Source organism: Melozone crissalis, unplaced genomic scaffold (genome assembly GCF_028551555.1).
Source record: "Melozone crissalis strain CALT ecotype California unplaced genomic scaffold, PUWL_Pcris_2 ptg000005l_1, whole genome shotgun sequence".
NCBI classification, from domain to species: Eukaryota; Metazoa; Chordata; class Aves; order Passeriformes; family Passerellidae; genus Melozone; species Melozone crissalis.
The window spans coordinates 40,573,295-40,589,611 of NW_026535783.1; the positions used below are offsets into that span (position 1 = coordinate 40,573,295).

At 41.4% G+C, this 16,317-nt stretch overlaps 1 protein-coding gene across 1 annotated transcript; it reads left to right on the plus strand.

The window, feature by feature from the left end:
• The first annotated feature begins 2,172 nt into the window (after positions 1 to 2,172).
• Positions 2,173 to 15,635, plus strand: PLIN2 (perilipin 2). Its single transcript, XM_054285834.1, has 9 exons — positions 2,173 to 2,287; positions 4,329 to 4,385; positions 4,466 to 4,661; positions 5,314 to 5,396; positions 5,911 to 6,196; positions 6,524 to 6,708; positions 7,467 to 7,601; positions 8,250 to 8,540; positions 14,678 to 15,635. The coding sequence occupies exons 2-9, from the start codon at positions 4,356 to 4,358 to the stop codon at positions 14,810 to 14,812; spliced, it is 1,341 nt and encodes a 446-aa protein (XP_054141809.1). The 5' UTR covers positions 2,173 to 2,287; positions 4,329 to 4,355; the 3' UTR covers positions 14,813 to 15,635.
• The last annotated feature ends 682 nt before the right edge of the window (positions 15,636 to 16,317 follow it).

Consider the following 16,317-nt stretch of genomic DNA (forward strand, 5'->3'; position numbering starts at 1 on the left):
TCTGTTTGCAAGCCAAACAGATAGTTTTTGGATAGTTTCTCATTACATGATTAGGAGTATGACACCACTTCACTGTTTGAACAGTCATCCTAAAGACTGAGAAGAGGTCATGGCTAGCTATCTCAATGTGCAAGCATGATGACTTTAAAATAAAAGTAGCATCGATCCATGGGAAGGGCTCTCAGTCCCCCATTTTTTGAGTTCCCAAGATTTCCCTCCATCCACCAGCTGTAAGGTCAGGTGAAGATCCCTGTACCTGATCTGGTTAATACACTAGCACTCTAACTGTCAGTCAGCCCTACATCCACCTACTAGACTACACCTGCTGCTAAAGGAATATTAGTAGACTACTCAGGTCCCTTCAGACTTAGCACTGCTCTCCCCTTTGGCCTTTCTGTCACCTTGTTAGGGAACAGCTGATAACATGGTCTCAAGAAAAGTGGAAGTACCTGTCCCCTGCTGGAACTGTTGGTCAGGGCCTTGATGGCACGGACAGGGTGCACTGTCCCTGCCCAGCCTTCCCTACAGCATCCCACATCCTACCATTTCAGCTTCTCGGGGCTGCCAGCCCCTGGCCCAGTGATGCCACAGCAGGGATGCTCTCTGGCTTCCCTGAGCACTGCTAGAGCCTGGCATTGATGTTCCAGCAGCTCCTCCACTTGGCTAAACTAAGATGGTAAGAAAAGCTGAGGGACTCGTGCTATCTATTGCTGCTATCTCTGTCAGGGCTGTATTACAGAGACAGGTGGCCGAAACCTGAGGTGTTCTGTATCATGAAGGACATTAAAGTGTGTTTAAAAGAGATGCACCAAAGGATAGATAGATTTATTGTCTGATCAATTAACTAATATCTTTAAACTTTTTTTCTACAGTTAAGGATCTGTAGGTGGACTTATTTTCTAAAATGTTAATTAAATGGACTTGGATGGTTGAATTACTGTGAATTACTTCTTGAAAGAACAAAACTTCTTAGATACATTATGCGACTTTAAACATCTGCCGTTGCCTCATGAAAGAGAAGGATAGGGTATATATTATATATACGGTATATATATTATTACTTTCCTCTTTTAGGAAAGGCTCGTGTGTCATGCTTTTGTGTTATCTGTTACTACTGCTTTTCTTGATACTCTTCTGCCTTCCCCTTCATCACTGTTGACATGGACCACACCACTTCTCTCCCTGGTTTATGGTATTTGAGGAATTTGGTCAATCCAAGATGTAATGTCATCCTCTCCCCCTTCCTCCTCCTGCATTCTCCCTGACTGCCTCTGTAACAAAGGCAATGTTCTCAAGAGGCATATTTGTAGATTTTCAAAACTTCAGATAAGCCCATCCAAGTTTATAAAATACACCTAGTTGTGAAAAAAACATGACCACAATCTACATTCTTAGCCTGCCAAGGACTGTCAAGGGGTTGGTACTATCTCTAGTTACTGCATTCTGGCAGCATGTGTCACTGGGCTGTGAGAGTCTTGGGTGTTTCTGTACTGCAAATAATGGTGCTACTTGTTAGTAAATAAATCCCTGGAACGGTCTAGAATTCCCAGTAGAGTCACTCATGATAAAGGGTGTTATTTAATTTTGTGGTAGCCGTGGTATGCTGAGTGGTTTACATTTGCGAAGCCACATGACCAGGAAAAGAAACAAAGAGAGCTCTCAGATGACAACCATGTAATGAAAAGAGCAGAGCGCGTTTAACTGTTTGGTATGTATGCTAGCAGAGGTGTAATAAATCTGTTCAAATAAGTGAAAAATTCTTGTTTGTTCCACTTAGTCTGCTCTGCTGTCAGGGGAGGTTTAGGTTGAATACTAGAAAAAGGTTCTTTACCCCTAGGGTGGTTGGACACGGGAATAGGGAAGTTCCCTGCTCCCCAAGGCAGTGGTCACAGCACTAGCGCGCCGGAGTTCAAGAAAGCTTTGCACAGTGCTCTCAGGCACACGGTACTGCCGTGTGGGGCTGCCCTGTGCAGGGCCGGTAGCTGGCCTCGATGACCCCTGAGTCCCTCCCAGCTCAGCACAGTCGGTGCCCCGGCGCTCGGCCGGAGCAGCGGCGCCGGAGCAGCGGCGCCGGAGCGGCGGGCAGGCGCTGCCCTCCCGCTGACCGGAGCCGCGGCGCCCGCGGCGCGCCCGGCCCCGCCCCGCGCCGGCGCTGACGCGCGGCGGCGGTGACGCCCCATAAATAGCGGGGCCAGCGCGGCGCTCCCCACTCAGCGGCGGCGGCGGCGCCCGTGCCCGCGACCCTGCCCGTGCTCCTGTCGGCGGCGGCTCCGGCTCCTCCTCCCGGGTGAGTACGGCCGGCGCGGTGCTCCGGCGCGGCTGTTGGCGGCCGCGGCGGCGCCGGCCCGCCCCGCGGGGCTGACTCCGCAATATGGTGGCGCGGAGCGGAACTGGCGGGGGCGCGGCCCCGGCTGCAGCTCTGACCGCCAGGCCGTCCCCGCGGCCCCCGCCCCGCGGCCCGGCGTGCTTCGGTGCGCTGGCCGAGGTTCTCCCGGGACCAGAAAGTCCCGAGAGCCTCGTCCGCCCCGGGAGCGGCGTTGGAATGCCCCATCCCGGAAGCGGCCCGTGAGGGCGCTTGGGAAAGCGGTGCGCCTTCCTGCCTTGGGTACCGCGGCGAGCCAGAGCGGGCGCCGCGGCTGTTGTGCGTGGCTCATCGCGCTGCTTTCTCGCACTTCCTTCCGTAGGGAGGGGGAAAATAGGAATGAAGTTTGTGATGTAGCCTGTGTGCTTTCCTCTCCAGAAACTCTTGCCGTCTCTGAAATATGCTTGGCCTTGGATTCCAGGCGTCTCACTCACCTGCTCCAGAGGATGGATTGACTCTTGCTAGGGCTGAACTTATTCAGGGGATCTCTGAAAGCGTGCGAGATCCTAGTTATCTTCCTTGTCTTTAGGAGCAGGAATAACTTCACAGGCTAACTGGACTGGTTTATTGACTAAAATTCAAATGCGTGCCCTGTGTGATTGATTTTATGAGACACACAACAAATATTAAATAATTCTTAAAGTAACTGCACTTCTTCCTTCGGAGTCCTGATTCTGTGGCATTAGAGTATTCACCTGTTCTGTAGCATGCTTTGCAGTTCATGGTGAAATACAGTTCTACTTCTAGTGATCTGATTTGTAATGCTGTGTGAAAAATATAGCACGTTCCTGCAGGTATTTAAATACCTGTTAAGTTAAATGAGAACGTCTTTGTTACTACCATAACCATTGTGTACTACTTGTTTTCCTTGTGTGTTCCATGTACAGTGGTTAATCTCATTACCAGCATTACCTTATGGCACACGTATGTTAATATGTGCAAATATTCCTGCAAGATGTTAACAGGATGCCTTTGTCCTTGTTGCCCATTATGTAATTAATTACCTCAGATAGAATATTAACATGTTCCTTTTTTGCTGTCATACATATGAGACAGAAAACTGCTGTTGGCTCTTTGACAAACCTAGCAAACCTAATGTGGCAAACCTTGTAAGCCACAACCTTTTTGAGGATGGACTCCTAGTTTACCTTTTTGTTGCCTTCATTCATGCAGATTCTTCTGGAACTTCAGCATTATTGAAATTATTAATAGAAAAGGTGCTTTTTGCAGATTTAGTTCAGCCTACTTGTGTCCATAGGATGACAGTGTGCTTCAGTATGTTCTCCTTATGTAGTACTGCAATACCCTGCCACTCTATAGGGTTCTTGTGGGGACAGCTGTTAGTATTTTCTCCATATGAATACATGTTGGAATGAATGTTGAGTACTGTAGATTTGTTGAATGATCAACGTTTGCAGTTTGTTTCAGTGGGGAACATGTAATAATTTAGTTTAAATTAGCATAAGGGAGATTTATTTTCTGCAGAAGGGAAATCCGATGCTCTCCGTATCACAGGAATGCTAACTCCTTAGCAAGCAGAACAGAGTGAGCCTTAGGTGGGCTCCCTAAAAGATCTAATCCGGTTAAAGCTATTGGTGGGGGGTTCTTTGTCTGACTTGAAACATTGTAAACTAGATTTTCAGTAACTTGCGGGCTGGCTTTTTTTGTCATGGCTCAACAGATAAGTCTGTCTTAATTCTTCTAGAAAAAATGATCCAACCACTCGGTTATTCATCAATTAACTGCTGTACCTTAAAGCCTGTCTCATGCATATGCTGTACTTGCATTACCTAACCGAGTTTTGGGTTTGTAAATTGTTACAATGGAATCTAATTCCTGTATGCATGAAACATGAACATCCTGATCCCAGTAAATGGGGTGGATCACAAGAAGGTTGTTGGTTTCAAAGTTTGGTGCTTAGATGAAGCAGATATGATGCCGTAGCTCATACATGCTTCTTTCACAGGCTGTGTGAGGTTCAAGACCTGAAAAAATGGCATTGGCAGCAATTGATCCACAGCAGGTATGTCTGAGTTACTCCCATAATTTCCTTGTCTAGATCATAAAATAGGAGTCAACTAACACCTTTCTCTTTTAAAACAGAACATTGTATCAAGGGTTGCCAACCTTCCTTTGGTGAGCTCCACCTATGATATGGTGTCCACAGCTTACATCACCACAAAGGATAACTATCCTTATTTGAAGTCAGTGTGTGAGATAGCAGAGAAAGGAGTGAAGACGATTACATCAGTAGCCATGACAAGTGCTATGCCTATCATTCAGAAACTGGAACCACAAAGTAAGACAAAGATGAAGCTGTTGGTAACTTTAGTTCAACTGATTGTTTTTTATATCCAGATGCGCCTACGGTTTAACATGGTCATGCTGGTCTTGAATGCTCTTTCACGTAGCTGACTGAACCTGTTGCCTGATTTGTTGTGTAACTGATTAAACATTGATAAGACTTAAAAAAAAGGTAATAATCCAGAGTGAAAGCAGATTCCAGCTTTCATAATACTAAATTGATAGATGACTTTTATATGTGACATGATTACGCAGTTTCTTGCTCAACGGTTTCCTCACCTTTCACTTGGTTTCATATGCTACTCTTGTGCTTTCTTACACTGAGAACTGGTTAAATTTGGAAGTTGTGTCACAAGGCTGTTGTAACCAGAAACCTGGTTTCATAGAATGGCAGAGGGACAGGTGTTTCAGCTTCTGCCAGTTGCTTGTAAATTATCAGATGACTTTTCTTTGCCTGCAAGTGAGGATTTTTTTTTCTGGCACTGTAAATCTGCCTTTTTCTTTGGCTTTGCTGACTCAGAACTCACTAAGAAGAGGAGGAAACTACTTCAAGGGTGTTGCATGACTTCTTTTTCAAGAGGAATTTTCAGTTTGATTTTTACTAGATGAAAAATAATTAAAGCCAACTCTTGCAATTTCTTTTATAGTTGTAGTTGCCAACAACTATGCCTGTATAGGTCTAGACAAAATTGAAGAGAGACTGCCTATACTGAATCAACCCACCGACAAGGTAAGTTCTTTCCATTTATGTATGCTAAGCAGAAGAACTATAAACACTTATTTTCTATTATCACTAAAACCCAGGGGAGATACATTTCAAAAAGCTGTGCCTGAAGCACAGCTTGGAAGCAATGAGAAAGTCAAGGATTGATCTGTAGAACTGTTGGTTGCCTTTGGGAGACCATTAAGCTTTTTGGTTTTTTAAATTATTTTAAATTGTCCACCACTTGACAACATTTTTCTGTGACTGCAGTTCACTGGTGGGTGTCTTTTAAAACTTGAGTCTTTGTCTCTTTCTCGCACAAAGTGCCTGGATTACGTTCACTGAAGTTTTTGAAAACTTCAAAAGCTATGTGGCAGTCATGCTCTTTTTTTCTCTTGTACATATTTTTTAGGGCACATTTTCTCTTAGATAACCAATACTTGTACAAGCTTTAGCATATATTTATTGTTTCCTGGACTTAAAATGCTGTAGCTCTCACTAGTTAATACTTTTTTGTAAATCTACGTATGTCCTGCTGCAGGTTGTTGCCAATGCCAAGGATGTAGTTGTTGGAGCCAGAGAAGCTGTAACAACCACTGTGACTGGTGCCAAGGAAACTGTTGCTCACACGATCACTGGAGTTGTGGACAAGACTAAGGAAGCAGTGCAAGACAGCGTTGAAATGACCAAGTCAGTTGTCAGTGGCAGCATTAACACTGTCCTGGGAAGTCGTGTGGTGCAAATGGTGAGCAGTGGTGTGGACAGTGCTCTCACAAAATCAGAGACCCTTGTAGACCAGTATCTTCCACTTACAGAAGCAGAACTAGGTAAGACTACTTGAAGGTTTGATTTTGTTGGAATGCTTATATTGGAAAGAAGCAAGCAATCATCCATATATTGCATACTCATAGTGGGGGAGGGGGGGCACATGCCTCCCGAACTGTCTTTTACCTTGCTGATTGTAATAGCAGCATCTTCACAAGGAAGCAGAATGAAAGTAAGGATTTCTCTATAAAGTGGTCTATCAGCCTAATCATGGTGCTAAAGGACTGCTCAACAAGTCCTGTATTCAGCTGTTACTAGGCAGATGAAATTGTCTCAGACCTCTTAATTTTTCCTCTAGTAATCAATTTGCTTCCTTTCTACATACCTAGAGAAAGAAGCTGCAAATGTTGAAGGCTTTGAAGTTGGAGTCCAAAAGCCAAGCTACTATGTTAGACTAGGATCCCTGTCTTCAAAGGTCCGCACACGTGCCTACCAACAAGCCTTAAACAAAGTTAGAGATGCTAAACAGAGAAGCCAGGATACAATCTCTCAGCTCCACTACACTGTTAGTCTGGTAAGTCATACTTTCACTTGATACATAAAAACCATACGTTGGCCTTGGTTTAGTGTGAAGAAAATAGCTGAAAGAGTCGCAGGAAAACTAGGATTGCTCTCTGACTAAATTCATGAACGTTATTACATTAAATACAAAGAATTTGCCATTAAGCGATTTTTGTCACCATTCAGGAGAGCTCTAAATCAGGCTAAGCTGTGAACTAATGAGCAATTGCTTGTAGATGCAAGCACTGCAGAAACAGAAGTGATGTGTTTAAATTTATGCCTGTTTTGTAGTGCTGGTTTTGGCACATACTTCATTCAGTGAAGAAAGTGTCATGCAATTTAGAAACACATCAGTCCTTTAAATCCTTTTTATTAGTGAAATTTCAAATTCTTTTGGGACTTGCTGTCTTGCTGCTTCTATCTCTGAGTATTTCTGGTACTTCAGTAGTCTTTATTCCAGCAAATATCTTTATGTACATGACAAACTGCACACAGAGTCATGGCCTTCTATACACTTTCAGTTCCTCCTGTAGAATGCCAGTGGGGGATGGGGAAATAGTCAAGGCAGAGGGGAACACTACACAACATCTTAAAACTGCTTTCAGTTTTCAATTCTTTGATGAGACTAAGCACATGCTTACACTACCCAAAGTTGTTTATACTGAATTTCTGAAGTATTTTAAAAGAAGAGTACAAAACAGTCAGGGTAGAGAAGCCCTAAAGGAACTGTTTGGATTCTTGGCTCTACTTCCTTATTTGGCTCTATTTCAGATTGAGTATGCCAGAAAGAATGTGAATAGTGCCAATAAGAAACTTCTTGGTGCTCAGGAAAAGCTTTATCAGTCCTGGGTAGAATGGAAGAAAAATACAGGCCAAAATGATGGTGATGATCTGCGTAGTGCTGAGGTAAATAGATGTAAATGTACACCAGAAATAAATATATTTTATCTCATCAAGGTAATGGCAAACTAACAGTCTCTAAAGTGTGCAAGAGAGAAGCTGCATGCTGAAGCTAAGGACAGCTGACTTCTGAGAAGTAGGAGTCTTGAACTCTTCAAATAGGTCTACTTGCTGCAAACACTCAGGTTCATTCTCCTCTCTTGAGAATGCTTATCCTATTTAGCATGAAAACTCATATTGGAATATCTGTATGTAGATTAGTTAGAAACCAATTATGTGATGTGTCCAGACCAGAAATAATGATTTGTCAGCAGTCTTAGCCACAGACTCACTCAGTCCTACACATAGCTTTCAGGGATAGCTCATTGATTAGAATTACCTGCTGTGACTTGTTATCCAGAGTTGAAATGAGAGTCTGCTTGACTGTCGCTGGGTAGAAGCTATCAGTTTCTTTTCATGAAGTACTTGAGTGTTGAAGAAATATCAAGTACTTCTAAGTCTTTGATGCTTCAGACTAAAAACCTGGTTTATTATCTGCTATAGCTTTATGTCACCTATATCCACTTTACTTTGCTTCTTTATGTATCTTGACCAACATAAAGCTGCTACAGTCATAAAAAGACACTAATTTGCTGTTGTGCTTGTTCTTTCTAGCACATTGAGTCAAGAACTCTAGCTATTGCACAGAGCCTCACTCAGCAGCTTCAGACCACCTGCCTCACACTGGTCTCAAGCCTTCAGGGGCTGCCACAGAATGTACAGGATCAGGTTTACAGTGTTGGGTCAATGGCAGGTGATGTCTACCAGAGCTTTCGGTCCGCATCCTCTTTCCAAGAATTATCAGACAGCTTCATTGCAGCTAGCAAAGGACAGCTGAAGAAAATGAAGGAGTCTCTGGATGATGTGATGGATTATCTTGTCAACAACACACCGCTCAACTGGCTGGTAGGTCCCTTTTACCTACAACTGCCTGGCATTCAGCAGGCTGAAAGCAAAGGTGAAGGGGAGGAAAGTTCCAGCCAAAAAGACAAACAGCCTGAACACACTACTGAACAAGCTGCATAGCACACATGTACTCTGCTGACTGACCAAATGAGTGGCCTTACTAAGTGTAGCTGGCAAAAAAATCCATTTTCACCATTTTTTGGTGAACAATTCATAAATACAGGAATAGGGGATTCTAGAGGCCAGGACACTTACACATGGGTTGCATTGTCCTGTGTAGTTAAGCCACTCTTAAAAGACATTCAAGTGCCTAAGTATTGGCAGCTGACAGTTGTCAAGATGCCCTATTAGTCTGTCAAGCACCTCATTGTGCTTCAGTGATATAAATACTATTAGTCTAAATGAAACCCACCATAGCTGAAGGCCTTTGATTTTATTGCCTAATCTCTACCAGAAAGATATAAAAGCTTTACATACTGTGAAATGCATTTAACAGCTCTACGGTCTAGCTATGTACACTTGAATGCTGTGTTCACTGCAGATCCCACATTTGATAAATATGCATCTGACTTTCAAATTCTATTGCTACATCATTCCTGACAAAAGTTCTGTGAGTGCAGAATGCCAAAGCTGAAAGCGGGGTTTCTGAATGAGTCAGCTGGAGTAAAATGCTGTGGCAGTGTTAACATTAACTGTACAAATTTCATTATTGTATTACACATTAACATGACCACAGAATCATAGATTATCTCAAGCTGGAATGGACCAATAAGCATCAACAAGTTTGACTCCTGCTCCATGCAGGACTAACTGAAAACTAAACCATATGGTTAAGAGCATCATCTAGATGCTCCATGAACACTGTTCCACTGATTGACCAAATAATTATCAACACACTTTTTAATATGCAGTATAAACAAAAGATTCATGCTGTTTGTATACCAAAGTGCCTGCTGTTGTGTGTTTTTGTAGCTATTGCTTTGTAACTCATTTTTGTATGTTAGTAATAAATGCTTTAGTAGTCAAAGCCTGTCTCCTTTGTTTTAAAACAATCTAACTTGCTCTTCTGTGTCTCTCAAACTGGGTCCAGCAGAAAGCAAGTTTGACATGCAAACGATGTAGATGTGCATTGAAAATGTTTGCGTATATATTGATGGATAGATAAGATACTGCTGCAGCATTTCCTTGCTGTTGAATTTCTGTGTATCAACCCATTGAGTCTTAGCTTTACTACTGCTTTTGCTGATCCTTGCTGTTGTCACCTTTAAAGATGACCTAAGCTGTGAGCTGCTGGATGTTTTAATATTGAAAACAGATGGATATGGACAAAAGAACCCTCTCAACCCTTCACAGTAGGTGTTGTATGTGCTTGACTTGGCCATCTACCTGCTTTGTCTTCTGACTCCCTATAAGCAGTGTTTACTTCTCAGCTGCATCACCATTTTAACTTTCTTTTCCTCTTGAACTTGAGTGACAAATGCATATTAATGCTTAGTTACTTCAGTGGAATTGTTCTCACTAAGTCCTGTGAACACCTCCACTGGAAAAGTAGTTACTAAGAAATAAGCTTTCTTGGGTTAGGGCTGTCCAGGTAAGTTGTATCCTTTTCCTTGATGCATGCCCTATACAACTTTGTGTCACAATCATCTGGTGTAGCAATGCCAGCCACCATTGTCAAAGAAGTCACCAAATAGTGAGGCAAAAACACAGTTCAAAGAAAACTTACCACGTAGTCACACATTGCTACATGGAACAAATATCTCCACCTGGTTTGATGTAGGCGCTAAAGCAGATTACATGTTGTCTAGCTGTTTAATATGAGAGGGTTATCTGTTGGATCGGGCTTGGCCTACAAGTGTAAGGAAGACTGTTTTAAGCACAGTATTAAATGAAACTGTAGCAAAACAGGATTGCAGGTAAAGATTCTGTAGCTTACAGGTTTTAATACTCCCTTTATATAAGGGCAGTGTTTAACATGAAACAAACATGAGATGATGAGACTCCTTTCCAGCTAGGGCCTGACTTAAGACTATTGGAGACAGCGCTTTCAGGAATTAATTTAAGTTTACTATTGCATAGGTCCAGCAAGAATATCCTTTTTATCCCCACTTGCAATAATACTTGTGGAGTGAATCCACTATTATAGACTGCTCAGAAACGGAATGGAACTAATTAGTTGTGGGAGTAGTGGGCTGTTCAAAGAAGGGAATTCCCATTCTTCTATGTGCGTTTTAGAATCTAGTTGCTCTGGGACTTCACCCTGATCAGTCAAATAAAATATTCAAACTTTTCAATGTCTTTAAGGACTGAGAAATAAACAGCATCATCTAGCATTAATGCAGGAGCAGTACATTGTGTCTATTCTGTCTTGTGTTGCTGGTTTGCATTCTTGCATGGCTGTCCATCTTTACTAAATCTCAGCAAGCAGATGAAGTGGAAATCAAGGATGTTGTTGTGATAGGTGCTTGTTTTGTAGGATGCTGCCCACTCTGCAAATGTTTTAAAGTTTCTATGCACAGACACACAACCCTCCAACCCCATTGGAATTAGGAGCTCTTCCCTAGTGGAAGAGATGGGTGAGTAGCAGCAAATTGGTATTTGCTACTACTGATTTTTTAAATATTATAAAATTCTGTCATTAAGGTTATTAGATTCTGCTAATAAGGACAGCATTGAATATTTAAACTGATTTGCAACTGTACTTGCATGGGTATCTTATTGCAGGTAATTTAGCATAGCATATTCCGCACTCCAGTCTAACTGCAGGTCTACAGACAGAACTTAGGATTTTTCTCAAGTGCAGCTAGAGAAAGGGACTATTAACATATCCAGTGGAGGCAAGAATGATGCCTTCCAAAGTCTTGTCTTTTTGCCACTGTTTTTGACTGAAGCTGATGTGCTTCCTCAAAAATAAGGGAAAGCTGAGATACTGCCATCTTACATGTTTCTGTTAAACTGTATGTATTGAACAGCTCAGCTGCACTGCACAAAAGCTTGCTTCCTCTTAGTCAAAATCATATTTGAGGACATACCTCAGTTTTCTAGCTCAAGCTTTCTCTGGAACCTTTTAAAAAAGGTAGGACCAGATGTGTTGAAAATAATAGGAAGTAGATTCAACTATTTTCAACAAGGCAGGTAAACTAGATTAAATGGAAGAATGTCAAAAGCTTCTAGTCACACAAAACTTGGGATGGTAAAAGTTAGAATACTAACCTGATATTAAGATCATTATCACTTGTAAAGTTATTTAGGATTTATTTAGAATTCAGAAAATTACTTTTTCTCTTTTGGAGATCACTCAAAAATTGTTCATGCTAGTTGACATTTCCTCTTCCCAGGTGCATTTTAAGAGAGAACTATTATTCTATCATTGCTGATAATTGTTTTTTAGAAAAGCTTTCAATATAAGCATTTGTAAATAGGTCCATGTGGTATACAAGTTTTGCAAACATATTTATATCATTGGTCAAAGCTAAATTATAAGATTAGTATAAGGCTGGAGATGCATTTAGTTTGCCTAAATCTAAAGAAAGGTGTAAAGATTTGGAAATGTCTCCTATTCTTCAAGATTAATATTTTTGCAATGATCTTTTCCAGAATTCAATTTAGGGTAATATTTTATAGCTAGTAAAATAGGTGAAAGGATTTGGGAACATTTCTCATTATTTAAAAAAAGCAGTAACTACCACTAAAAGGCTTTTTTAAACCCTCAAAAAGATGAAACGGAACCAAACTTATTTTTAAGCATGCTTGGTTAGTAGTTTGCATGATCAGAGAGTCTTACATGCAGCAGATTGCTGGAGGCATTATGCACAATGTTTTGTTAAATAAATTTATATTTGTTTATTGCCAATTCATGGCAATTTTATTTCTTTTGGATAATACAGTCTCTTGATGACTAAAAATAAGCGCTTGTTCTGAAAGCTCACAAAATGAGGACACTGTGTCAAAATGCTAGTGGCTCAGTTCTAAAAACTTAGCCCAAAAAAAACCAACCAAACAGATTGAAGTTTTTAGTATTGACATCAACATGTGTATATGAAGACAGCAAAATGCCATAGTATTTTTTTGCACTGTTCTATGTAGGGATTTTGCAAGTATTATATCTTTGTAAATGGTTTACTGAATCATACAGAGAAATTGCATGAAGAAGAGTTTTATCTAGTCTTTTTTATTCAGTAATTGATAGGAAGTTGAAAGAAAACAGTGAGTCAACTGAAAGTAAAGATCTTTTACATAAGGAATTCCATAACACCAAGGGCTTTGCATTGTTTTAGTTAGACTGGTGCAGATATATTCCAATATAATTTAGCATGGTCAAAACTGAAGTGAGTCATACTGACATCCAGTTGGTTTTACTCAGAGGTGTACTCCAATTTGAAGTTCTCTCATGGCTATCAAAATCTTACATTAAAGGAATCGGGTTCTTCTGCTGCATGCATTAAGGAGATGAAGAAAGCAGAAACTTAAATTTGGGCAATATTTCTGTTGTCACTAAGAACAAAATGGATGTAAGTAATAAAAACCAATTAAATGAATGATAGAGAAAATTCTTACTGGTCAGACACACTTAGTGGACGTGGCTGTGTCCTGGTCAGTGTAAATACATGAAACTATTCATTTGGGCACGTATGCATATAATACATAAAACTATCCATGTGGACTATGGATAGTCTTTTTAGGATATCTCTATTTGTACTGCTGTATGAAATACAAGATCATGGCTGGTAATGGAGAAGTCTGTTGCCTTGTCCAAGCACGGTAATGAGAATTTTAGGAAAACTGCCATAAGTAAAAAGCTGCAAGATAATCCTTGCTGGTAGAAAGACGTGTTTCCTGCATTCCTAGTGCCTTTTTGATCTTTTGGGAAACAAAAATTACTGATCTTATTTTGATCAAGCTTAAGTTCCCAAAGTGGTATATGCATTCCATGGTATTCATAACAATACCTGGTTAGTCACATGCTGCTTAAATTCTTCTAAAGATCACTTTTAATAAAAAATTAGTATTTGAAAGATCCCTGGTGTCCAATGACGACCTATTCCGTAAGACCAGTAAATTACTGTGCAGTGCTTCTGTGTTGTGTACAACCTGGTAGCTGAAGTAATAGTCCCTTTATTTGATACATTGTCTGCCTTTCTGACCTGTCATCACAGCAGGCAAAGCATAGATTTTTCTTGCTTACTGTCTTTCATTAAAGTAAGTCATAAGATGTTTTGCAGTTAGGGAATGCATTAAAATGTCTCTTCAGTCAGTGCTGAGCTTAAGTTACAGAAATGCCTACAAGCTGCTGTTGCTTTGAACATGCAGAACCAAGGTCCTGTCAAAATGCAGCAGTAGTAATTTGCTGATACTGTGTCTGGTTCCAAGTACATCATATCACCAACATTAAAACTGACCATTAACCATATTACAGATGTGAGTATTTTTCAGTTGGGGCAAAAAACTTATGAGTAAATTGCTTAATTTTATCCCATTTTTCAGAAGTGCCTAAGTAGTCCAAGTCCTACTAAGGGGACTTAAGGGTTGGGACTTAAGCTCCTAAGTGTCTTAGCCAACATTTTTAGAAGTCTGTTAACATCCATGTATCCACTGATGTCTTTCTGGCAATTCCTGAAACCCTATGCTGTTTAGCAGTACAGAATACTATTCATGCAGTTAAAACAGAGGCCAAAGTGAGACTGCAGTTCCAAGTATTTGCTTCATCAGAAAAGGTCTGATGTAGTAGGCAGGCAGAGCAACACAGTATCAATCTGTACCAATCTCCTCAGGGCAGATAACTTTGTATAGTCCATTGCTTTGGTGAAAAGAAGAAAGGCAACATTAGTTTGAAAACCTCCTTTCTTAAGTTTCCAGTCACTAGTTTCACTAAATTCAGTCTACTACCTTCAGCTCTTTTCCATCTCTACTATAAAATCTGACCTTCTGAGCAACTGCTTTCCATCTTGTGTAGTATTTGATTTGTCTTAATGGTTCCTGTTGCCTTTGTGTCTGAGCATATTTCACTCTGTAATCAGGATGTTTGGTCTGATTTCTAGAAATGCTGAGCACCTTTGTGTCCTGTCTTCAGTGAAGGAGTACTGCACAAATTTTTTTAGTTTTACTTTTGAATTGATTGAAATTTCATTCCTACACAGGTTCCAGATTTCGCTATTACAGACCTGTCTTCAGAGTCAGATGATGTCCCAGATATTTTGGATTTGGATGAAGAGGATCAACAGGATTTTTCACGCACAAATGGTCCTTACACTACAGGGCAAAGAGCTGAATAGAGAAGCATAAAAATGTCTTTTTGATACAATGTACCTTTGCCATGTTTGATTTAGATTTGTCCTTTTTAAAGATGAACCTGCCTAGTTTAGGGATTATGGGGATACTTTTTTTAAAAATCAGTACTGTTTCACTTAGCTGCATCAAAAATCTGGGTTTTTCAATGTAAGGAATGCATGCTACATTAATTGGTTAGCATGGGTGTCAGGCTCCAGTTCTACAAGCCGGGTGTAGCCTAATCAATATATCCAACTAATCTGATTTTTATTGATGATTTGTTCTCCTGCTGGTAGCAGCCATGAGAACACCCCAGTGCTTTGCATACAGGGCTGCCAACAAAAGGAGTTGATGAGGATTTGCCCACTTTCAGTCTATGTGAAAAGCAGTGCTGCATCTACCTCTTTGCTGCTGGAAGGGGTAAGAGACTTTGTCTATCGGATTTTCTCAGGTTCTTTTGTTAGGCTCTGCACCTACAGAGCTTAGACGCTTAGAGCTTTCCTTTGGCAAGAGTGCTTTATGCACTAAAGGACTTCCTTTCTTTCCACATGCCTTTTGTGTGCAAATATTATGGCCATCGTGATGCTATCAGTTGTGGCGCCTGAGACTAAAGGGAGTAAATGCTTCAATATTAAAGTGTTTTGGGTATAAGAATAGCATTTAAATAAGAAAGGGGAATAGATTGTAAAAAGAAAGGAAAGCAAGAGAGTAAAGACATAAAGATTTCAGACAAAAGAAAATTTGGGAAAAAAGAGGGAATTGAATTTAAGAGTTCTGGCGACAGTTATTTTTAAAAAAGTGTTGTAATAAAATCTCAATCAGTTATTTGCTAAGGGCTGGTGAGTCTGCATTTGCTCGCACACAGTAACTTCTCGAGGAGTTGGGGAGAGGGGTAATGGGACTGGAGGCGGACTTGTTGACATTTCTTTCCGAGGACCAGGCCGACCTGTCCGTGTGGGCCGTGTGCCTGCAGCGCCGCGCCGGGAGCTGCGGCCGAGCGCCGCTCTCTGCAGCCGCGGGCCTGCTGCGCCCTCAGCCTGGGACGCCTGGTCTTGTGAGGGCCTGCAAGTCTGGCCGCTGAAATGCCTTGGAATAAAAGTTTGAACCGCACAGCACGCTTGTCGGTGCGAGTTTTTCTTGTTAGGGTTAGGGGTTATTTTTTGTTGCTTTTTTGTGGGTTTTTTATTAGTATTATTTTGGTTTTGTTGGTTTTTTGTTTTGTTTTGGTTTTGGGAGGTTTTGTTTGGGTTTTTGGTTTGTTTCATTTTGGTTTTGGGGTTTTTGTTTGTTTTGGTTTGGTGGGGGTTTTTTCCCCCCCCGCGTAAATTCTGCAATCCGACTACAAAAAACGAAGGGCCCTCTGGAGGCATACCGGCACCCGGACTACACCTCCCATGAGGCAGCGCGTCCGGCTCGCCTCGTCTTCGGACGCCGGTGGCGGACGGGAGGTCTCTCGAGGGTAGGGACGTGGTAAGGGCGGTCCGCGCGCGGGAGGTTTTGGCGGGCTCGG

Coding starts and splice junctions, on each gene's coding strand:
- PLIN2 (XM_054285834.1), top strand. CDS start 4,356: ATGGCATTGGCAGCAATTGATCCACAGCAG. Junction 4,662..5,313: donor TCAGAAACTGGAACCACAAA/GTAAGACAAAGA, acceptor TTTCTTTTATAG/TTGTAGTTGCCAACAACTAT. Junction 6,197..6,523: donor ACTTACAGAAGCAGAACTAG/GTAAGACTACTT, acceptor CTACATACCTAG/AGAAAGAAGCTGCAAATGTT.